Source organism: Ailuropoda melanoleuca, chromosome 1 (assembly GCF_002007445.2).
Source record: "Ailuropoda melanoleuca isolate Jingjing chromosome 1, ASM200744v2, whole genome shotgun sequence".
In the NCBI taxonomy this organism is placed as follows: domain Eukaryota; kingdom Metazoa; phylum Chordata; class Mammalia; order Carnivora; family Ursidae; genus Ailuropoda; species Ailuropoda melanoleuca.
In genome coordinates this window covers 190,778,855-190,798,972 of record NC_048218.1, presented here as the reverse complement: position 1 = coordinate 190,798,972, position 20,118 = coordinate 190,778,855, and the positions used below count along the sequence as shown (strand labels likewise).

Here is a 20,118-nt window from a genome sequence, read left to right as displayed (position 1 = left end):
AACATCGACTATTCATGTAGCACATGCAATAACCCATGGGATCAGAGTGTTATGATACAAACGTTGATTACATTTTTGGAAAGCAAGGAGGGTAGACAAAGCCTTTAAAGAATGCAGAAGATGTGCTGTTGAAAGACTTAGGAAATATTATGTCTCCTGGACAACACCCCGGAGAGCCTTCCTCCTCTTGTTCTGCAGGAATCCGATAAGTATCTCTTGATTTCGGCATAACTTACCCTGGGAAGAATGTGTTTGATGTGGGATGACAAGGCCATCCTTTAACCTGGTGTTTGACCCAAAAGCCAGGACTGTGGTGACCCTCAAAGCTCTTTTGAGAGGGCCTCGTCAAAGGACTCCTACCAAGTCTCTTCATCTCTCTGCAGTCTTCAACTCAGTTCTCACTAATTAGGCAGAGGATGGAGAAACTCTCCTGATGTGCTTCTTCTCTGAGGAGTTCCCATTTAACAACGCTAATAATAATCAACCATGAATAATTAATGGCTGGATGCCACAATTAGCCACACAAACACCAACATCAGGCTAATTGTTCTATGCAGCGAGGAAGCATATGAAACACAGACAAGAGTGCTGAGGTCAGAGTACAGAGGAGAACCCAGAAGGGGGGATGGAGAAACTTTGCAGGAGAGGAAGACTGAAGGGAACAGCTAACTGAGGGTGAAGCAATTGGATGGGAGAGTTATGGTATGGAAGAGGACAGAAATATCAGCAAGTTTGCAGGGGGTCTGAGGATGGGCCCACTGTTGGAAAATTACTTACAGAGGAGGCACGACTTACAGAGGAAGGGAGAAGGGCACTAGCTTTAAAGGTGTCAGAACCATGTTCCTCATGTTCGTATTTTTATTTCCTATTGGTAGCTAGACTCTCGGAGAATGATAACATTCTTCAATTTGATCTTTAAGTGTAAAGCTCAGGCTCCCAGCATGAGGGAACTGGAAGGAGCTGTAGGAACAGAGTGAAATGCTCAGATGAAACAGTTCAGTGAGAAACCAAAACAAAGGTATTTCCTCAAAATGAGGTTGAAGCTGTAGGTAATGAGCCTCAAGATTGTCGTCAGGTTTGGAGTCTTTTTTTTTTTTTTAAGATTTTATTTATTTATTCGACAGAGATAGAGACAGCCAGCGAGAGAGGGAACACAAGCAGGGGGAGTGGGAGAGGAAGAAGCAGGCTCCTAGCAGAGGAGCCTGATGTTGGGGCTCGATCCCATAACGCCGGGATCACGCCCTGAGCCGAAGGCAGACGCTTAACCACTGTGCCACCCAGGCGCCCAGGTTTGGAGTCTTGGTAGAGTTTGTTCAGGGTTTTTTTGGCTTGATGCTAACCATTGCAAAGAGGAACCCAGCTCCCGGCACGCTGTGCTCCAACACGTGCTCATTTCTGATGGGAAGGTGAGGGACTCTCCTCCAGCCCCCTATCACCACCTCAGTCTGCCTATCCAAAGGTGGGTTTCCTTTGAAAATGGAATGATAGGCTTGAGGAATTTTTGAAAACTATCTTTCATGGAATAGAAGGGACACAGACTCAAGCACACCAGCAGGACTCAACTCTCCACGGGCACGTGACAGATAGCATGACCGTGTTGATGGAACTGATGGAGATGACCGCCTACAGCAGCTATCATCCCACAGGCTAGACGCAAATTCAGTCTATCGCTAACAGCAAAAACAGACTACAACGTAGTAAGCCTAACTTGCAGCTCTTCTCCCACTTCATTTCAAGTTTCCTCTCCAAGTATTTTCTAAATAACTGACACAACAAGTACTTACAGACAGTGGTGCAGGTAGGACCCACTTGGTACGTAGTGCCCGACAGGGAAGCCAGAGCTTTGGCCGCACGCCTCGCCACCTGGTCCTAGGAGGGGGAACAAGCAGCGTGAGAAAGAGTGGATCCCACAGCCTTACATCCCTCAGCTATTCTGCACTGCAGTGGTGTGGAAGATTCTCGGCCCTTCCCTCAAGTTTCCCTTCTGGTCTCCTTCTTTTCCATCCAACCAGAGCCAAAGCCTGATATACAGAGGTGCAGAGGGCTGCTCACCAACCCAACCTGTAAACGCACCACCATCTTCACCTGTCCTGAGGGATGGGAATGTCACGTTTGTGAACATGTGGGAAGGCCAAGTACGTTCCAGAGAAAAACTTCTGAGAGTTGGGTGTTCCCAGAGTGGAGGTGGAGACAGGGCCATCGTTCATGGATGTGCTCATGCGGAGTGCCTGTTTGAGACCAGAATCTAACCCACCCCGAGGATGAGCCCTGCATCTGCTGGGGGGTTTGTGGGCTAGCTGTGGCCCGGGGGAGGGGGCCGCTCTCGAGCCGACAAGCACAGAGGGAGAAGCCTGCAGTCATCCTACAGATGCCAGCCCTGCTCCAGTCAGGCCACCCTAAGTGCCTGTTCACATCCTAGGGCGAGTCACTCTATGTGACACAGAGCACCCCTAGGCTGTAGCCTGAACCCTACTTAAACTCCACCTTGACCGGAATGAGGAGCACCTTCCCCTTACCCACACAATGCCACCCACAGTTCTTGGCAAGCGGTAGGTCCATCATGTATTTTGGTCAGAAAAACAATTGAGAGGGAAAGGCAGGGGTCAGGTGTGGTTCTTGAAACTCACAGCAAACACAGAAGTAAGGAGAACTGTCTTCTTCCTGTCCCCGGTAGGTCTAATGGCACATTCCAAAGGACAGGGAGAGAAAACCAAGCCCTGAATGAAATAAGTCCGGCCTCCTGGCCTTTCCCTATAAGCTGCAGAAGGACCACTGTGGCAGCACCCCAGGGTCAAGCAGGCCCAGGGCTAGGTGGAAAGCGGCCCATCACTCACCAGTTCATCAGCATCTGGGGCCTTCTTGACCGTGTACCCATATGGATACATCAGCAGCTGTGAGTAGCTGTGCAAGTCGATGAAGCATTTGAAATTCCCGTGTTCTTGGATGAAATCTACCACCGACTTCACCTCCACTTCTGAGTTGGGATGGGGTCCGTGGTATATTTCAGAGCAAGGGTTGTCACTGGCTCCCTCTCCTGTGGGGGGTGGCCCAAGCAGAAACATGAACCCATAGGCAAGAACACAGAAATGGAGGGCACTCAACCTGGAGGAAGGGCAGAAGAGGCTGGCCATGGACAGGTCAATGTGAGGAGCCCCCGAGGGTCCTAGTCCGCAATATATGTGGGTGGTAGGGAGGGTGCCGAAGTGGGAGGGTACTGGATCTGCCACAGCTGAGGAGGAAAAACTGGAAGGACTCCTTTAAATGGATAGAGTGCATCACTAACAGTTGTCATAAATAATTAATATCATACATGACAATGAGTTGTAATTAATAAGTATTCTAGATAATTAATATGAATACCAATTAATAATGAAAATGACTCCATTTATTCTGGTGTCAACTCATTCTCTTGGTTCAGATCTTAATGGCCAAGTGCTGCCAAAAATAATCTATCGTTGTGGCTAAAGCCTCGCCTCTGACAGGTTTTGAGAAATACTGCCTTCTGCACTACGTCACAACTAGCTCCCTGAGGTCCCTGGCATGTGTGCAACACCACCCGGTTGTGGGAAGATCTGACTTCACTTTGATGCCCTCAGTTCCCACATTTCTTTTTTTTTTTTTTAAAGATTTTATTTATTTATTTGACAGAGAGACAGCCAGCGAGAGAGGGAACACAAGCAGGGGGAGTGAGAGAGGAAGAAGCAGGCTCCCAGCGGAGGAGCCCGATGTGGGACTCGATTCCGGAACGCCGGGATCACGCCCTGAGCCAAAGGCAGACCGCCCAATGACTGCGCCACCCAGGCGCCCCCAGTTCCCACATTTCTATCAGCTCCTTTCCCACAGGCACATTATTCTCCCCGCCACGGTATGAGTGGCAGGCGAGTGTGCAAGTGCAAGAAGTACTTTGAAGACAGGACATCAGCACAGCTGTGGAAGGGTGAGAGCGAGCACTACCGGGTTCTGGAGCTGCAAGGTGAGGTCCGACCCTAACTCTTGGCCACAGGCTCCTGAGACTGTCTCTGAGCTTCGACTGTCTCATTTCAGATAATAAAACTCACTCACTGGGTCAGATGAATAAATAAGGTAACACACGGGAAAATACCTGGCAGCCAGTGGGCACGGCTGTAGGGATGATTTTTAAATAGCTGGAACTCAGAACGGTCTCCTAATTCTTGTGCCCTTCCCATGACACCAAAGGGCTGCGCATCACACTGACACATCTAAGGGTCAGCTGCTGGAGTTGAAGCCTCACCACGTCACACGATCTGGTCTGTTAGGGTCACGTTGCTAACTGCTCTCTTCCCAGTTTCCACCAGGAGCCCTTCCACCCACCTAGTTGCTCGCCCGGGAGAAGCAGGGATGACCAGGGTATAAGGCGTGGATCTGTACATCTAAGACTAGAACCATTTTTAAAATGTTAGTGTTCTTTCAGGAGAACAAGAATTGCTGAGTCATTCCCTTTCAAAATTACCCCAAAAAATGTTCTTTAAAAAAAAGAAAAAAACCCAAGACATAGCGTAAGGGATTGACCCAAGTCTCTCAGTGAAGCAGGAACGAGCCAACCTGGAACCCGGCTCCCTCACTGCCAGCTCGGAGCCCTGGGGAGCAGGCTCCCCCGGGGCAACGAGGTGTGAAAGCCACCTCCCCAGCCTACCTGCAAAACTAGCATTCCAATTCCTATTTGGATCAGCACCAACGCAATGGCTTCCAGGACTGAGGGACCGTGTCTTCCTCCATAGTCGGTTCTGAAAAGGCCACCAAGAAACAAGCATTCAGAGATGGGTCAGGGCACAGGAGAAGCGAGGTGTTCTCTGAGGTCTGTGATGGACACGGGCACCGTGGAGGGGGCAAGCTGCTCACAGCTCTGCCTGGAGGATCATCGGGACTCCGGTCCCCACGGACTGAGCGGCCTCCTCTCATCTCCCACAGAAAGGAGGCTCAGCCCTTCCAGCTCAGAGAGGACTCCCCAAAATGCCCTGATGAGAACTTTGTAACACAAGAACCAGCCTGGTAGCACCTGACCCACTGAATAATTTTTGGCTTCGGCAGAAGAAGGACAGACAGGCATCGTACGATCCCCGGCATGACAGGAAGTGCACAGCAAGTGCTTTATTCTTGCCTAAAAAACTCACCTGAATCCAATCAAACTTCAAGATCTGACTGACTACTAGTGAAGGGGAAATGTGGGGGGTAGAGGAACAAATGACACACAACAAAGAAGCCATCAGCCAAATTCGGAATGTGAGACATTCTACAGAACAATTTACTTGGTTTCTCCAACAAATGAATGACATTTTTAAAAGAGATGCATGAGGCAGGGGTGGGGGTGGGTAACTGCCATAGATTTAAAAAGCCTGAAGCCAAAACAACCAAATACAGGTACAAACCTTATTTGGGTACTGATTTCAACAAACTGACTCGAAAGACATTTAAAAGATAATTGGGGGAATTAGACAATATTAAAGAAATTCCATTAATTTTTTAAAAAAGTGACAGTGGTGTATTGTTTGGGGTTTTTTTGTTGTTGTTGTTTTAATTATCATCAACCAGAGATGCGTACTAAAGAAATTTGGGGTAAAATAACCTGATGTCAGGGATTTGCTTTTAAACAAAAGGAAAAAAAATGTGTGGGAGGGAAAGAAATGAAAAGAAGATTGGTAAAGTGTTGATAATTGTTCAAGATCCATCATAGGGAGTTCCTTAGACGGTTCTCTCTAAGAAAAAATATTCCCTGGTGGCTCTCAGCTCAGGGAACGAGTGAAAAATGGGAGCTCAAGGAAGCTCGTAACGTGCATATGTGTGGGAGTTCTCTCCACGTTCCTACAACTGTTTAGGTGGCACAGCAAGAAATTCAACAGACTCTCCTTAACGTCAAGCCCAGCTCATTCAGTATTACTCACTTGAGTTTGTGTGTACACATATCCATCAGGATTGGCCACCGGCAACAAGAAAATGTCCATTTTCTGCAAGATGGAGGTGATGGCTGGGTCCTTCCCGTAATCAGATACAATCTAAGCAGAGACAAGAAGCTTGTCAGCTATGCCATGGCCAGCTGGGGTGCTCAGTCTAAGCCCGTGTATCTTCCAAAGATGTCCCTCTGCAGCCTCCCTGCCACCCTCATAGACACAGCTCTCTGCAAAGCTCTTGGGAGTGCTTCAAAACCTGGAGGAACGTGGCTTCATGATGACATTAACTGCGATAAGTCCGGGGCTGCCTGGTTGATTCATTCCTTCCGGGGGGTGGGAACAAGGGAGGGAAGAGCCACACATCATCCTAGTTTGGGGGAATTTGGGCCCCCATGCTAACAGGTAGGGAAAGGAAATCCTGCACACACAGCACTCCTCCTCTCCCTAGTGCTGCCTTAAAGCAGACTCTCCAGGGGGACACGGAGACAGCATGAGGTCACTGAGGGTCTGGAAGGCTAGGGTGGGGCTGAAGGCAAAGTTCATCTGAGTTTCACCCCTTTCTGCGGGGCTGACTCTCGGTCAGTGTTTCGGGGCCACCCCTGCAGCTCATCAGCTTGCTCTCAGCCATGAATGGACTTTGTCCTTTAGCCACAATGGCTTGACCAAAGGGCGCTGACCTTTTGCTTCTCCAATCCAAAAAGGCCCCCTGGCCTACTGTGTCTGTGCAGAGTGCCTTCCCACCTTGTCCCCCGGGCCCAGCCTCCTGGGACCCTGCAGGGGCACCCTGGGCCCGCCAGAATGCTCAGCTAATACCCGGCGACATGACCTTCCTCGCAGTCCAGATCGCCGTGGCCTGCGAGATCCACTCCCGGGAATGGATGCCTGCGTTCAGCCAAATGGCCGGCCGCCGCCGCCTGCCTTTGGCAGTGCTGAACTGTGGGAGGACAAAGAGGCCAGAAAATGACCCTCCTGCCCATGTCTCCACTCACCTCTCCTCTCCCCAGCTCACCCCTATTCATTTACTCCATTTAAGATAATTCAGAGACCAAATGTTCCTGAGGGCACCATCTATTTATCAGGCTTATCCTTGACCGGGGAGCTTAATTGGTTGGCTGGAGAGGCCCAGCGCAGCTCCGGGGCAGCTCGAGCTGCTCCAGGGTTGGAAGCAAATGGGAAGGGGAAACAATTGCTATTGTGAATGATAATGCCAGTGTGATTAGAGATTATATTATGTCTCTTGAAAGACCTCAAATGGTATCCCAACAGAGAGACACAAGAGTGCATGAACCAGCCCGTTCTAGTTGATGCAATAAACGAATTCGATTTTAAAAGGAGGAAGAGAGAGGTTCACTATAGCTCTTTGCAAATGGCATTAAATGAATTCTGCCTCCTGCCTTTTAGTGTGGGGCTGGGCTGCCTTGGGTCAAAGCGTGGTGCTAATGAAGCCAGAGTCTCCATCAGGTTGGCAAATAATCTAAATTTATGTGGATTATTTTAGAGCGACCAGCTCAGTGGCAAATCACCTCTGGCTAGTAATTCAAGCCATAAGCCTGGGTTCTTCAGGGCTTCTATGAAGCTAAGGATTTGACAAATTCTTAGCACCATCAGTTGTTCCATGGTTCATATCTCCAAATTCCTTTTTATTCATTTGGCCAGATTATTTATGTAATTTATGTCCCTGCCATAAATTCTCTACCTCTTTTGCCAGTATAGACCTGAATCTGTTAGAAATATCTAGAAATTAAGTTTTGTGCAGCCAAGGATCATAGACTGGGCTTAAAATTACATCAACCCTAAAATTAGCTTCCTAGATTGCTTTTCCAATAAGTACCCCTAAAAGCAGAATAGAATTTGTAGAACTATCCCAATTTGACTTGCTTTTTAGAGGTAAAAATGAAGGCAAAAGATTGTGGCCCATCTGAGCGCTTTCTGGAATGCTAACCAACCCACCCAGCCCTGTCCCCACAACCCCTCACACACTCTACAACCCCCCACCCACCNCTCTTTTGCCAGTATAGACCTGAATCTGTTAGAAATATCTAGAAATTAAGTTTTGTGCAGCCAAGGATCATAGACTGGGCTTAAAATTACATCAACCCTAAAATTAGCTTCCTAGATTGCTTTTCCAATAAGTACCCCTAAAAGCAGAATAGAATTTGTAGAACTATCCCAATTTGACTTGCTTTTTAGAGGTAAAAATGAAGGCAAAAGATTGTGGCCCATCTGAGCGCTTTCTGGAATGCTAACCAACCCACCCAGCCCTGTCCCCCCCTACCCCACCCCCCACTGATCCTGCCTTTCAGTCAAAACTTGCAATGGGATGGACTCCTAAATTCTAACTCCTTCCACATTAGGCAAAAACAGGGGACTCTTGGTCACACCAAATTTGAATCCCAGTAGATGTCTCCCTGTGTCCCTGAAGTCAAGGAGAACCTAAAAAAGCTGCCTTCTTCAGAGGTCTGAGGGCTGGGTCCTGGACACAAGGGACCAAGAGCCTGAGTCCAGTCAGGCCTCTTGAGGAGCCTGGGGCCTCACCTTCAATACATACATGGGCCGGTTTTCAAACGAATGCCCAATCTTCACCCTGCTCGCCAAGTCAGGAACATCTCTGGCAATGCTGTCCATCTCATGGTAAATCTGAAGCATGAAAAAGTGAACTCAGGGGCGTTTGAAAATTTTGTTCAGCTCTGGGTAGGTATCTGTGAACTTCATCTTACTGATCCCAATGATTTCTTTATTGATTTATCAATGATTAGATCCAGACCTTTGATCTCGGGGGTGACAATATTACCGCCATGGAATACTTATGCTTGAAGAACTGTCTAAAGAGTCCTTTTCCACAATGTTCTAGAGGATAACACATTTTTTCTGTCCATAAAATTATAGACCACTAAACTAGAGAGACTAGTGCACATACTGCTCTAGCAGTGTGGTCCCTCACGCCACACTAGACTGGATAATCAGCAATTGCCCCATTTAGCCAAGGTTCTTGAAAACGGTCCTCTCCAAACCTTTCCATCACTTTCTCCACCAGTTTATTTTTTAATTAGCGTACACCATATATATATATATATTTGTTTGTTTTATAATGTGCATATATTATCCATATATTATATACAACGTATTATGTATACCGCTGGAATAATGTACCAAATATATTACATACATTATAAAACAAACAAACAAAAGAAACAAAAATGGTGGCTTTAACAATAAATATAAAAGTACGTAGAACGTAAACAGAAGTTGTAATAGTTTCTTACTCCATCCCAGTGAAGCATCTTTGCTTACACCCTGTAGTACAAGCACCCCACTTTGGAGATTCCTCTAACGGCCCTAAGAGAATAAGTGAAGAACTGTAAATAGTGGCTACAGACGCTTCCATTCAGTTTCAATTTCTAAAAAAAAAAAAAACTTGATTTAAATAGAGTTCATCCATCTTTGTTGCTCAAAACTTCTGAGGGGCAAAAGAAGGAAATAAAGAAATTTATATTTAGACCTTAAAAGTGGAAGAGGGAGCTTTACAGAGGAGAAAAATATGCATCAGAAAATGAAGCCTTGGGACCAGATATCTGCCTTAGGCACTGAGGGTTTACAGCAACCCAGGAATAGCGATAGAGACCCCAGGACCCAGAGTAGAGCAAGGAGCTGGAACTTGAGAGCTGAGAACTGGCCATTCCAGTCATGAAAAGGGCCTGGAAACTCTATCTACTGACCCTAGAAAGTGAAGCAAAAGCCGGATGCCCACCCTGAGCCATGAGAGGCAAGAGAGTCACCCAGGAGAAGTTAAAACACCAAGCTATATCGGGAGGGAGGGGTCCAAATTCACACTGCCAACATGAGGTGGAAACTCAGCTGGGAAATTAACAGAAACAACGGCAACCACAACAACACACAGAAAAACTGAAATTGGAAACCCTGGCTGAGACAGACATGAGACTCCCACCAGAGACCCAAGCAGGCCTAAGCGGTTAAAGGATGAGAGCTCTTCAAAGCTGTTTTTAGAAAGAACTGTATGTGATCAAGCCAAGAGGGAGACGGTACACCGAGGCATAGCAGAAGGCCTCACGGGGGACAGGGGAAGTGGGGGAAGCTCCCATCAGACGGCAGTGACCCCTAAAGCCAGACAGCAAAAGCAAGTGCATGAGAAAGTGCGGCTTCCATAGCAGGCAGGTGAGGGGATGGAGTTCCCGGGGTCTTGGGTGACATTTGCAACCACTTAGCTCAGCTAGGGAGTGCGCCACGTTAACAGGGCTCACGTCATGGGTCTGATCCCTGTGTGAGCCCTGAGCTCTGCTTTTGTCCATGGCCCTGGACTGAACTCCTAACTTCATCCAGCTGTTTGGCAGATGTGTGTCACTGGTCACAAAAGGGATCAAGGGGCAGTGCGGTTGGAAGTGTACACACTAAACAAAGCTACTGACAATCATGGGAAAGAAGTGAAAACAGTTGGTCAACCTTGGAAATAATCCCTCATCTAGAAGAAAAACAACTCGAAGTCTATGCCTCACGAAAAGCAAGCCAGGAACCCCATCTTTGGATATAAAGAACAGCGTGTAGGCAGGTATGGGAAGGAGAATAACAATTTCGTTTTGAGGTGGTGTTCTGAGCTAGTAGAGAGTTTCCAGACTAATGTAGAAGACATTGAGGGTCACAGGGAAACTATAGGACATGTGATGCAGTCTCACTCTATAGCCCCTCTTGATTCCTCAAGTTCTAATATCATATTAAGTGGTTCTGCTCCAAGTTTTTTATTGGAAGGGTTGGCTTACCTTGAAAGTCAGTCATCTATATAAAGTGGTTTTTAACTAAACACAGCACCAAAACACATTATAGAACAAATATGCATTATAAGTAATCATGATAAATGAGTGGAAATATTTGGTTAACCTTGGAAATAACTACTTGTCTACTTGCCTGGAATAAGTAACATTTTAATCTGGGTGAGTAAAATACAGGGATTATGGTGGGGTATAAGAAGGTTGAATTACAAGGACAGAAATGATTGTAATTATTTCATGGTTTTCTTTCAGGGGTTGCCTTAGAAAAGAAGGATGCATGTGGGAGAAAATGTTCAGTTGTGTTTCACTACGTTCTTAGGTGCTGGTGGGAGACAAACAACCCAAGAATTACAAAAAAATGGTAGTGTTCACATTTTAGCCCCTTATGAAGACATACTGTGTTAAGGACTAACGTCTCCTCAAAGAAAGGAAGGGGGTTCCGAAACCCAGGATGGCGATGACCTTGATCTTAACCTGCTCTGAGACACTTACAGCTTCCAGGGAATGGTAGGCCCCATAGTTGAAGTTATTACTGCTCCGCTCTTGCCCTTCATTGTGTTGCATTTCTTCATCTTCATTATCTAAGAGGGCCTAAAACAGACATGGCAACGCTGTGAAGTGCCCCACTGGAGATGGAGGTTCATGTTGTTTCTGCCATATTTTGGCATGAGCTGGCCAAGATGGCGGCACCCTCAGCACACAAACATCAAGGTGTAAAAGGGGGTCAGAGTTCTTCCACATATCTATAAAAGCTTATTTATTGGCACCAATGTACATCACCCGTTCAAAACCCACTTACTCCCCAAAAGCAACATATGTGCTATCTGGTTATTCTATACTATGAATTCTCTAGACATCAGCCCGCATCTGGTATCCAGTGCCTCTGAAATACACAGCTTGGGAAACCATTCAGAAACAAAGAAATTCTTATAACCACTCATACTTTGAAGGCTCCTGGCAGATGTCTGTGACATGTGAGGATGATTAATAAGCTCACAGCTGCTCACGCCATCAGGAAACTCTCGGGCCAAATCACCAATTAGTCCATAACCCACCTCAGTGAAGGAGAGAACATGAGCCAGGCACTGTCCTGCTGTTCAGATATAGGTCATGAGGCTTGGGTGTCTGGCTTGGGTGGTGATGTCCCTACGTTGAGAACTCCTGGTGACATTCCCTCTTTCTCAAAAGATGCTTTTTATGACTGGTCTCCAATACCCCCCCCACACACACACACACAGACACACTCTTCTTCCCTCTTGACTTCAAATACAACAAGGGAGGGGCGCCTGGGTGGCACAGTGGTTAAGCGTCTGCCTTCGGCTCAGGGTGTGATTCCGGCATTATGGGATCGAGCCCCACGTCAGGCTCCTCCACTATGAGCCTGCTTCTTCCTCTCCCACTCCCCCTGCTTGTGTTCCCTCTCTCGCTGGCTGTCTCTCTCTCTGTTGAATAAATAAATAAAATCTTAAAAAAAAAATACAACAAGGGAGAGAGGCTTCATATTTGTGGGGCATCTATGACAGACCAAGTACCGTTGGGCATTCCACATACACTTAATACATTTAATTTTCCCAATAAATTGTATGAAGTAGGCATTGCTGTTACCATTTTACTGATGAAGAAACAGAGACTCAAGACGTTAATACCTTGTCAAAACTCACACAGCTGATAGTTAGCAAAATCAGGATTTGGATCCAGATCTCTCCAGTTCCCTAACCTATGTATGCCCTTTCTACTACAACATGTTCCCACTAACAAGCCACTGCACTTTACTTCCATGGATCTCAGTGAGTTCATCTATAAAATGGAGAAGGTTAAAACCAGGACTTGCACATGTCTCGGGTCCACTCTGTGTGCTTTGTCCTATGCAAGACCAGTTAGGGACCTTGGCCTACCCACCTGCAGGTCTTCAATTGTCACTGAGTACTCTAAGCCCTGGGACTTCAGGAAGGATTTGACTGGCTGCAGACTGATAGACGGGACCAGGACATCCACAGGACGACTGAAGGTGGAGGGAGATTTCCAGACATTGAGCTGAAGAGAACAGAAATAAAACCAGGTTAAAGGACAGTTCAGGTAAAAGGCACAATGAGCTCATTCTTCCAGAACAACTGCCAAAAGCCAGGGTGATCCCTAAAGATCTGGGTTCTGCCCAAGGGCAAACTTTGCCCATTTCACAGCTGTGTCTGGTCAGGCCTACCCAGAAGGCAATATCTGGCAAAGTCGAAGAAGTAGTAAGTCAATGGCAGATAGAAAGATGGAGCCCACCGTTGAGGCTACCCAACTCCAAGGACAGCAGTGCTGTGATCACGGCACTTCTCCCCATCAGCCCTTGCAATCCTGTGAGGGCACGTTGACTAATACAGGACTATACCCAAAAACTCTCCAGGAGTAACAATGCCAGTGGTGCAAGAGTCTTCTCTCACAGAAGTCAGAGATACCCAAGAGGACTAAGAAGAACCAGGTACCTTAAGATTGTCTGAATTCACTAGCTGACTTAGTCTGCTGATCTCGTCTCCATTTCTGACGTTAATCCTAAAAACTTGGTCCCTGGAGAAAAAAAAAAGCAAAAGATAATGGTGAGCTTTCAGCTGGCAAATAAACCCCAAGCCTATGTCCCAGACATAACTGGGCCGAATGAGAGGAAATGGTCTAGTCTTTGGTTATAATGTATAGCCATTAAAAATAAGACTATGTGGCAAATATGAAAAAGTGCTTATAGTATAACTTGAAGGGAAATATTAAGTGAAAGAGCAGGACACAAAATTGTATGTATGCCATGATTACAAGTATGGAAAAAGCAGATGCACTGGAAGAAAAACAGACAACGGAAATATAGCAAATGCTGACAGTGCTTATGTCCGGGTCGTGGGATTATGGATGACTGACTTTTTTTCCCCTTGTATCTGTTTTCTGTAATGTGGTCATATTACTTTATAATGAAAAACATATATATTTTGCAGAAAGGAATGTTCCTGAGTTACACGCAAAGCTAACTCAAGACATAAAGAAGCACTTCTTCACTGTCAGAGGCTAAGACTGAAACTCTGGCTGAAGGTCCACGCTGGAAAGAGCTGGAAAAGAGAACAGACCTTCCATCCTTGGAGGGTTAGCTATTTGCTGGGTGGTCTCTCAATCCTGTCCAGCTCCAGAACTCTATACAAATGCGAAGTACAATACGGGCTAGGGTGCTGGGGCTGACTTGGGATTCAATCCTCCCAAGGGGGCCCTGAGAAGGCCCAGAAGGGAGCCGGCTAGTCCCGAGCCCCCCTTTGTTGTTTGTCCTGAACTTGCTTCATCTACACCATTTAGCTTCCGCAGCAGCGGCAGGGGCCAAGGCCCCCGAAGTCCTGTGTGTGGGTGGGAGAAGGCCGAGCCTGAAAAGCTGCCTTTGTGCTCTCAGCCGGCTCGGGGAGCCAGGGGAGCCATTAGGCCGTTGCTAGGTGACAGCCAGAATGAATCCGCACTCGACGCTGTCACATGCGTCATCCCTTTACACGAATGAATGCGGGAAGAGCTGCTGGAGAGGGCTGTGGGCTGAAGGACCTGTTGACAGGGAAAATGGTTCTGTCACAGGGAGCTAAATGTGCAGCCTCACGTGGCAGATCGGCATCTTCTCATCAGAAAACCGGCTCAATCCAGACGGGACTCTCAGGGTTTAACTTTGTTCCGGGAGATTCTGGAGAATCTCCAGGGGGTCTAGTCCAGCCCCAAAGAGGCAAGGTCCACCACAGAATTGCTGCCACTAAAGGTGGCAGGTCTGGAGGAAATGCCAGCGCCAAAGGGCTCACTTTCTCCTGGCTCATCCGGTCTCCACAGGGTCCTTGGAGGTGGGCCACTGAGCACAACCCCTGGGAGCTGTTGAAGCCACAGTGGAGAAGCCACCGGCTGGGCAGGTCTCAGTCTGAACCCAACAGGCTTGCAAGAGGTCGAACTGAAGCCCTGTGAAGATGGGGAGTCAAACCACCATTTCCCCGACACAGGCAAGCAGCCTCCCAAAAAAGGAACAGGTTTAAAACAGAAGGGAAATCCTTACTCCTGGCTAAGTACCAGGGCCCATCTGCCGAACTTATGCTCTGTCACAACCCACCCCCAACACTCCAGAAAAAGAGGAGTCTTTAAAATGAGGGTTCTAGAAAGCACCTGTGCACTGGCATCTCTATCGGCAAAATGAGGCATCTGTAAAATACAGCACTGACTAGAGCAATTACAAGGAAGGAGGGGAGGGAGAAGGAACAGGAAAAAAAGAGGAACATAAGAATAAGGGGCTCGCAAGAGTATGAACACCATGTTACACAGGCACGCAGAGCATGCGTTTTACTTTTCCCGGAGTGGTGGCTTTGCAACAGAACTTCCATACTCCTGGGCACAGTCCACGACAGTGGAACATCGTGGATCTAACTGGCCACAGCACATTTCATCATGCCCTATCAGCCAAGTTACAGAGCACAAAGACGCAACTGGAGTGCAGAGAGGCAGAATGGAAGGACTGGTGCAGAGTGGAGCCCTTCCCTATCTGTCTCTCCTCCACCTCTCCCTCCTCCACACTCTCAGTTCCAGCCTCACTGAAATCCCAAATTCACCATGTCCTTTGCCCTTCCATGCCTTTGCACATGCTGTTCCCTCTGCCCAGATGCCCAGCCCTTTTCCTTATCTGCCTGGTAATCTCATGCCCAGGCTTTAGAACCAACTGTCATCACCCATGAGGTTCTCCCTAACCCGGAGGCAATGTTAGGGACAGTCTTCAGAGGATGCTAAAAAGTGGGGGGGGGGTGAATCTAACAGCATTCTCATGAGCATAAGTCCATCAAAACCTAGAAGCAGGGATGCCTGGGTGGCTCAGTCACTAAGCGTCTGCCTTCAGCTCAGGGCGTGATCCCAGGGTCCTGGGATCGAGCCCCGCGTCGGGCTCCCTGCTCCACTGGGAGCCTGCTTCTTCCTCTCCCACTCCCCCTGCTTGTGTTCCCTCTCTCGCTGGCTGTCTCTCTCCCTGTCAAATAAATAAATAAAATATCTTTAAAAAAACCAAAAAAAACCTGGAAGCAGAGAGAACGTAAGTAGGCGCCTGGTGAAGGGCAGCCATTTTCTTGCCCTAATCGTCCTTGTCTCTATTTGAAAAATGCTCTTTCCCAGTCCTGAGAGTGCAGATAGCTGTACACAACCTGTCTCCGCTGTCTGGAAATCCGTGCAAAGATCTCAAACTCTCTGAAAACGGAAGATTGGTCTGGGAGAGGGGATATACAGGGATTTGCAAGTTGCTGTGTTACCCCTACTACTCCACACAAGTGTTCTTAGTGCTCCTGGCGCCCTCCTCTCACTCACCCTCACGCTCATCCCACGTTCTGACAGTCAACAGTCCCCCTGGGACTGACCTTCTATCCCTCCCTCGTTTCCATTGCGGGCAAGCCAAGTGGCCTGTTCTTTGTGCCTTTCTCACCCATATCCCCAACCACCACCACGGAACTCTTAAATGCCTGCCAGCTACCGCTGGTTCTCCTCCAACCGGTTCTGCAACTACATTCCTGTTCTCTGCCTGCCCTGTACCTCTATGCATCCTGGCCACCGTCCTGTCCTTAAGATGACCAAAGGGCAGGACAGAAGACACCAGCAGAGCAAAACACTGGGAGCAGTAGGGCATTGGGTAGAAGGAACAAAAGCTGAGGGCTGAGGGTGGGAGAGACAACCCATCATCTTCATCTCCATCAGTACTGTCCCCCCTTTCTAGCCAACCTGTGCTCTGGTCTCCCATCTCTTGAATGCTCAGAGAGGCCAGCTTCCCCTTGCTAGAAATGTTCACTGAGCTGGGTGTGTGGGACATGTCTATGAGCCCCTGGAAGGATCCCACCGCCTTTGCTGGGTTCCCTACCATAGGATGAGAACAGATTTTGGGGTGAGCATGACACCATCGGTTAAAACCATCTGCAATCAGCTCCAGCAGGCAGCCCTTTCATTATAAGCTCCTGGGGTGGGCACTCCAGCACCAGGCCCAGCTGTCTCAACTCAGGTGTCCGCTACATTGTAAGCAAAGTCTGTATCCTGGGAAATAAAGATTTTTCCAGCCATGTGAATAGCTGCAGTGAGAGCCTGACAGCTCCATGCATCAGCCCACACGGCAGCAAGCATAGTTATTACATACCTACTGCTGAGCTGCCTGTGGAAAAATCTCCTTCTCCGGCCACCTGCTATGCCTAACCCCTCTGAGCTATTTGACTGTAGACACCAGGTGTGAAAAGAAGTCATCACCATAAAAATTACTCAATCTCATATAAGTAATTACCTCAATAAACAACCCCCAAGTCCCTTTAGCCAGCTAGCATATTAGAGAGTAAACTAACAGATAGAGATATATCTGCGAGATAGAGGATTCTATCTGGAGATTAACTTGTGTTACAGCAAAGGGTATGGGTTTTGCCTTCAGAGTTCCAGCTCCCCTGCTTACCAGCTAAGTGGCCTTGGGCAGGTTCCTTAACCTTTCTAAGCCTGAGTTTTTTCATGTTTAAATTGAGGAAAATAACACCCCTGCCTACAGAGTTGTTGCGTGATCCAAAAGATAATGCACATGAAAGCTCTTTGCAAATTGCAAAGCATTATGCAGTAATGAGTTATGAGAATTCAATCTTCTAGCAGGGGACCACGGCATCCTTTCATCTCTCCTACCTCTCAAATGTCCTCTCCTCCGCAAACCGCAAAGCATTCTGCATGGAGCGTGTTGAGCATATATGTACACACACACACACACACACACACACACACAGTGTACAGGTGTATCCTCACATGTCAATTCTCACCACTGTGGTTAGGCAAGACCTAGCAAATCTCTGTGTCCCAGATGCCAATGAGAAAGCCCCAGGTCTACAAAGCCTTCATCACTAACAGAGAGATGAAACCAAAAACCCTAAGACCCAGGTTTTCTCCTAAGCATGGTGGAAATTAGAAACAATTCCTGGTAGTTCTTGGTACTTCAGAATATAGAAGTAAGAAAGTGGAAGAGGTGGGGCTCCTGGGTGGCTCAGTCGTTAAGCGTCTGCCATCAGCTCAGGGCGTGATTCCGGGGTCCTGGGATCAAGCCCTGCATTGGGCTCCCTGCTCCTCTGGGAGCCTGCTTCTTCCTCTCCCACTCCCGCTGCTTGTGTTCCCTCTCTGCTGGCTGTCTCTCTGTCAAATAAATAAATAAAATCTTGAAGAAAAAAAAAAAAGTGGAAGAGGCCTGGAACTGACCTTAGAAATAAGAACTGGGAAGTAAAAGAACTGGCAGGAGATTAGGGAGCCAGGGAGGGACTGTGGAGTCCACCTCGTGCTGATTTCACAGATATGACTGAGCTTGAGAGAGAAGGAACTTGCCCAGGATGACATAGGGCAGAACTGGGACACAAGCTCGTGTCTTCTTTCCCAATGTCAACTCCACTTGAGATATAATCAGCCATTCATTTTCAAATCCATTTGGCTCCCATTTCACTGAATTAACCAAGTAATAATAATAAGTCCAAAAGGAACTTACCCAAAAAACTTTTCTCGGCCACAGATGCTGAGCCCAATAAGAGCCCCAAAGAATAGTAACCACTTCATGTTCCAAGGGTGTCAGTCATAGAGTGACTGAGTCAAGCTGTATTTATAAGAAGTCTGAGGCAGACTCATGTCCTCAAAAATGCTAATGTGATTCCCAAGCACCCTGGCAACTGTGACAATACGTCAGGTGGGCCTCTACCGATGCCTCTTCCATTCCTTTTGAGTGATAAAGGCCTCTTGATTTACAAGGTCGGGAACTTGCTCCTCAGGCTGGAAAAGTCTGTTCCAAGGGTGCCATATTGCTCATCGGTTGGTATTTAAATAGTGTTTTTTCAGTAAATAGGGAAGTCCCACAGTGCTGGAAAGAATTTATACTGATAGGAGAGGCCAAATTGTAAACCTGAAATGGAGTTATCTCTAGAGTAAAAAAAAGAAAAAGAAAAAGAAAAGTGAAGACTATCGAAGAAACCCCAAGTCAACTCCAAGACCACAAACTTGATAAGCCCTGTCAGAGAATTTCACCAGAGCAGGCCATGGTGATGAAAGTTCATGACCTCTGTTATGAATCTGACACCTAACTCTTATGACTTCACTAAAAAAGTAGAAATACATGAAGTCAATGGGATAGGAAGAAGTGTTAGTCTGGATAAAATAATCAGTTTTCCTTGCGGTCTGAGTAAAGGTAAGGCTTAATGGTATTATTAATAAGGAGACATTCTTACACTTGCTAGACTCTGAGTCTGGTATCCTTTCTACCAAATCACATCAGAATAAATGAAAGGCACTCATAATCTCTACAACTTCTTCAGGGACGCTGAGGCCTTCGAGTCTGTCCTGGGAGCTCCAAATCCTCAAATTCAGAGCCCCAAACCCAAAGCCTCCCCCATCCCACTGTCCCCATGGTCTACATCATTCTTTCTGCTCTTGCTCAAGGGGGGTGGATACAACCAAAGGTCATTGTTGGAGGTGTTAAAGAAAAATTATTCTGACACTTGTTAAAACTGTAAGGAAGACTTTTTTCAAGATTATTACAATAGCGCTCACGCAACAGAAGAGAGTAATTGTGTTCAACGCCAAGTACAGTAAAGTGAGGCAGAGTGAGGAGGGTCAGTAGATGGAATATTGCTAAGAGGAGACATCAAGGGTAGGGGGCTCCTTGTTTAACTGGACTCTCCAAAGGCAGACCAAGGACTTAGTCATCAAAGGTGGAGGATGAGGAATTCAATCAGATAGCAAGGACTGGGGGGGTGACTTAGCAGGATTCTTTCCTAAGACTGACTTAGGGCCCAAGGACAAGGCCTAGTGAAAAAGAGGGCTCAGAGAAGCCCAAGTAAGTTTGGGTCAAGGAACATCTTTGTCAGGAATTATGGAGCTCGGGGCTTTATCAGGACTCTTTCGTCCTTCCAGCACTGAAAGTGAACTCCTATGCCCACCCTGGTCCATAACAAAGGTTGGACTCCAAGATAAATTTCAGCTTTGAAATTAATAACAAGGGAAGCTGAGAGCTGAATCTGCAAGAAATGTGAACTAAGGAATCAAATACCTAGAATTCTAGGCAAGCTGACATTCACTTCCCACATTCTTTTTTTTTTTTTTAAAGATTTTGTTTATTTATTCGGCAGAGATAGAGACAGCCAACGAGAGAGGGAACACAAGCAGGGGGAGTGGGAGAGGAAGAAGCAGGCTCACAGCGGAAGAGCCCGACGTGGGGCTCGATCCCACAACGCCGGGATCACGCCCTGAGCCGAAGGCAGACGCTTAATCGCTGTGCCACCCAGGCACCCCTCACTTCCCACATTCTGCTCCCAAAAAAAGCCACCAACATGTAGAAAAATCTCAATCCCTAGTGGAAGTGAATGTCTAAAAAGAAATTATATGGAATCTGAGACCCAGTTTTGATGGGGTGACCAAGAGGCATGAGTGTC

At 47.2% G+C, this 20,118-nt stretch overlaps 1 protein-coding gene across 6 annotated transcripts in view; it reads right to left on the bottom strand.

Moving 5' to 3' along the window:
* CPA4 (carboxypeptidase A4) overlaps positions 1–18,604 on the bottom strand; it is a 35,903-nt gene extending 17,299 nt beyond the window's left edge. For 5 of the 6 annotated variants that reach the window (XM_034672197.1, XM_034672185.1, XM_034672190.1 and 2 more), the window contains exons 1-10: positions 18,186–18,604; positions 13,156–13,237; positions 12,587–12,721; positions 11,180–11,278; positions 8,442–8,543; positions 6,733–6,840; positions 5,901–6,011; positions 4,655–4,745; positions 2,835–3,034; positions 1,785–1,869 (exon numbers count right to left, since the gene is read on the bottom strand). In XM_034672197.1, coding sequence (XP_034528088.1) covers positions 1,785–1,869; positions 2,835–3,034; positions 4,655–4,745; positions 5,901–6,011; positions 6,733–6,840; positions 8,442–8,543; positions 11,180–11,278; positions 12,587–12,721; positions 13,156–13,237; positions 18,186–18,253 — 1,081 coding nt within the window. In that variant the 5' untranslated portion in view covers positions 18,254–18,604. The remainder of the gene's footprint in view (positions 1–1,784; positions 1,870–2,834; positions 3,035–4,654; positions 4,746–5,900; positions 6,012–6,732; positions 6,841–8,441; positions 8,544–11,179; positions 11,279–12,586; positions 12,722–13,155; positions 13,238–18,185) is intronic. The other variant, XM_019804332.2, reaches the window with a different exon arrangement.
* Positions 18,605–20,118: the final 1,514 nt, after the last annotated feature.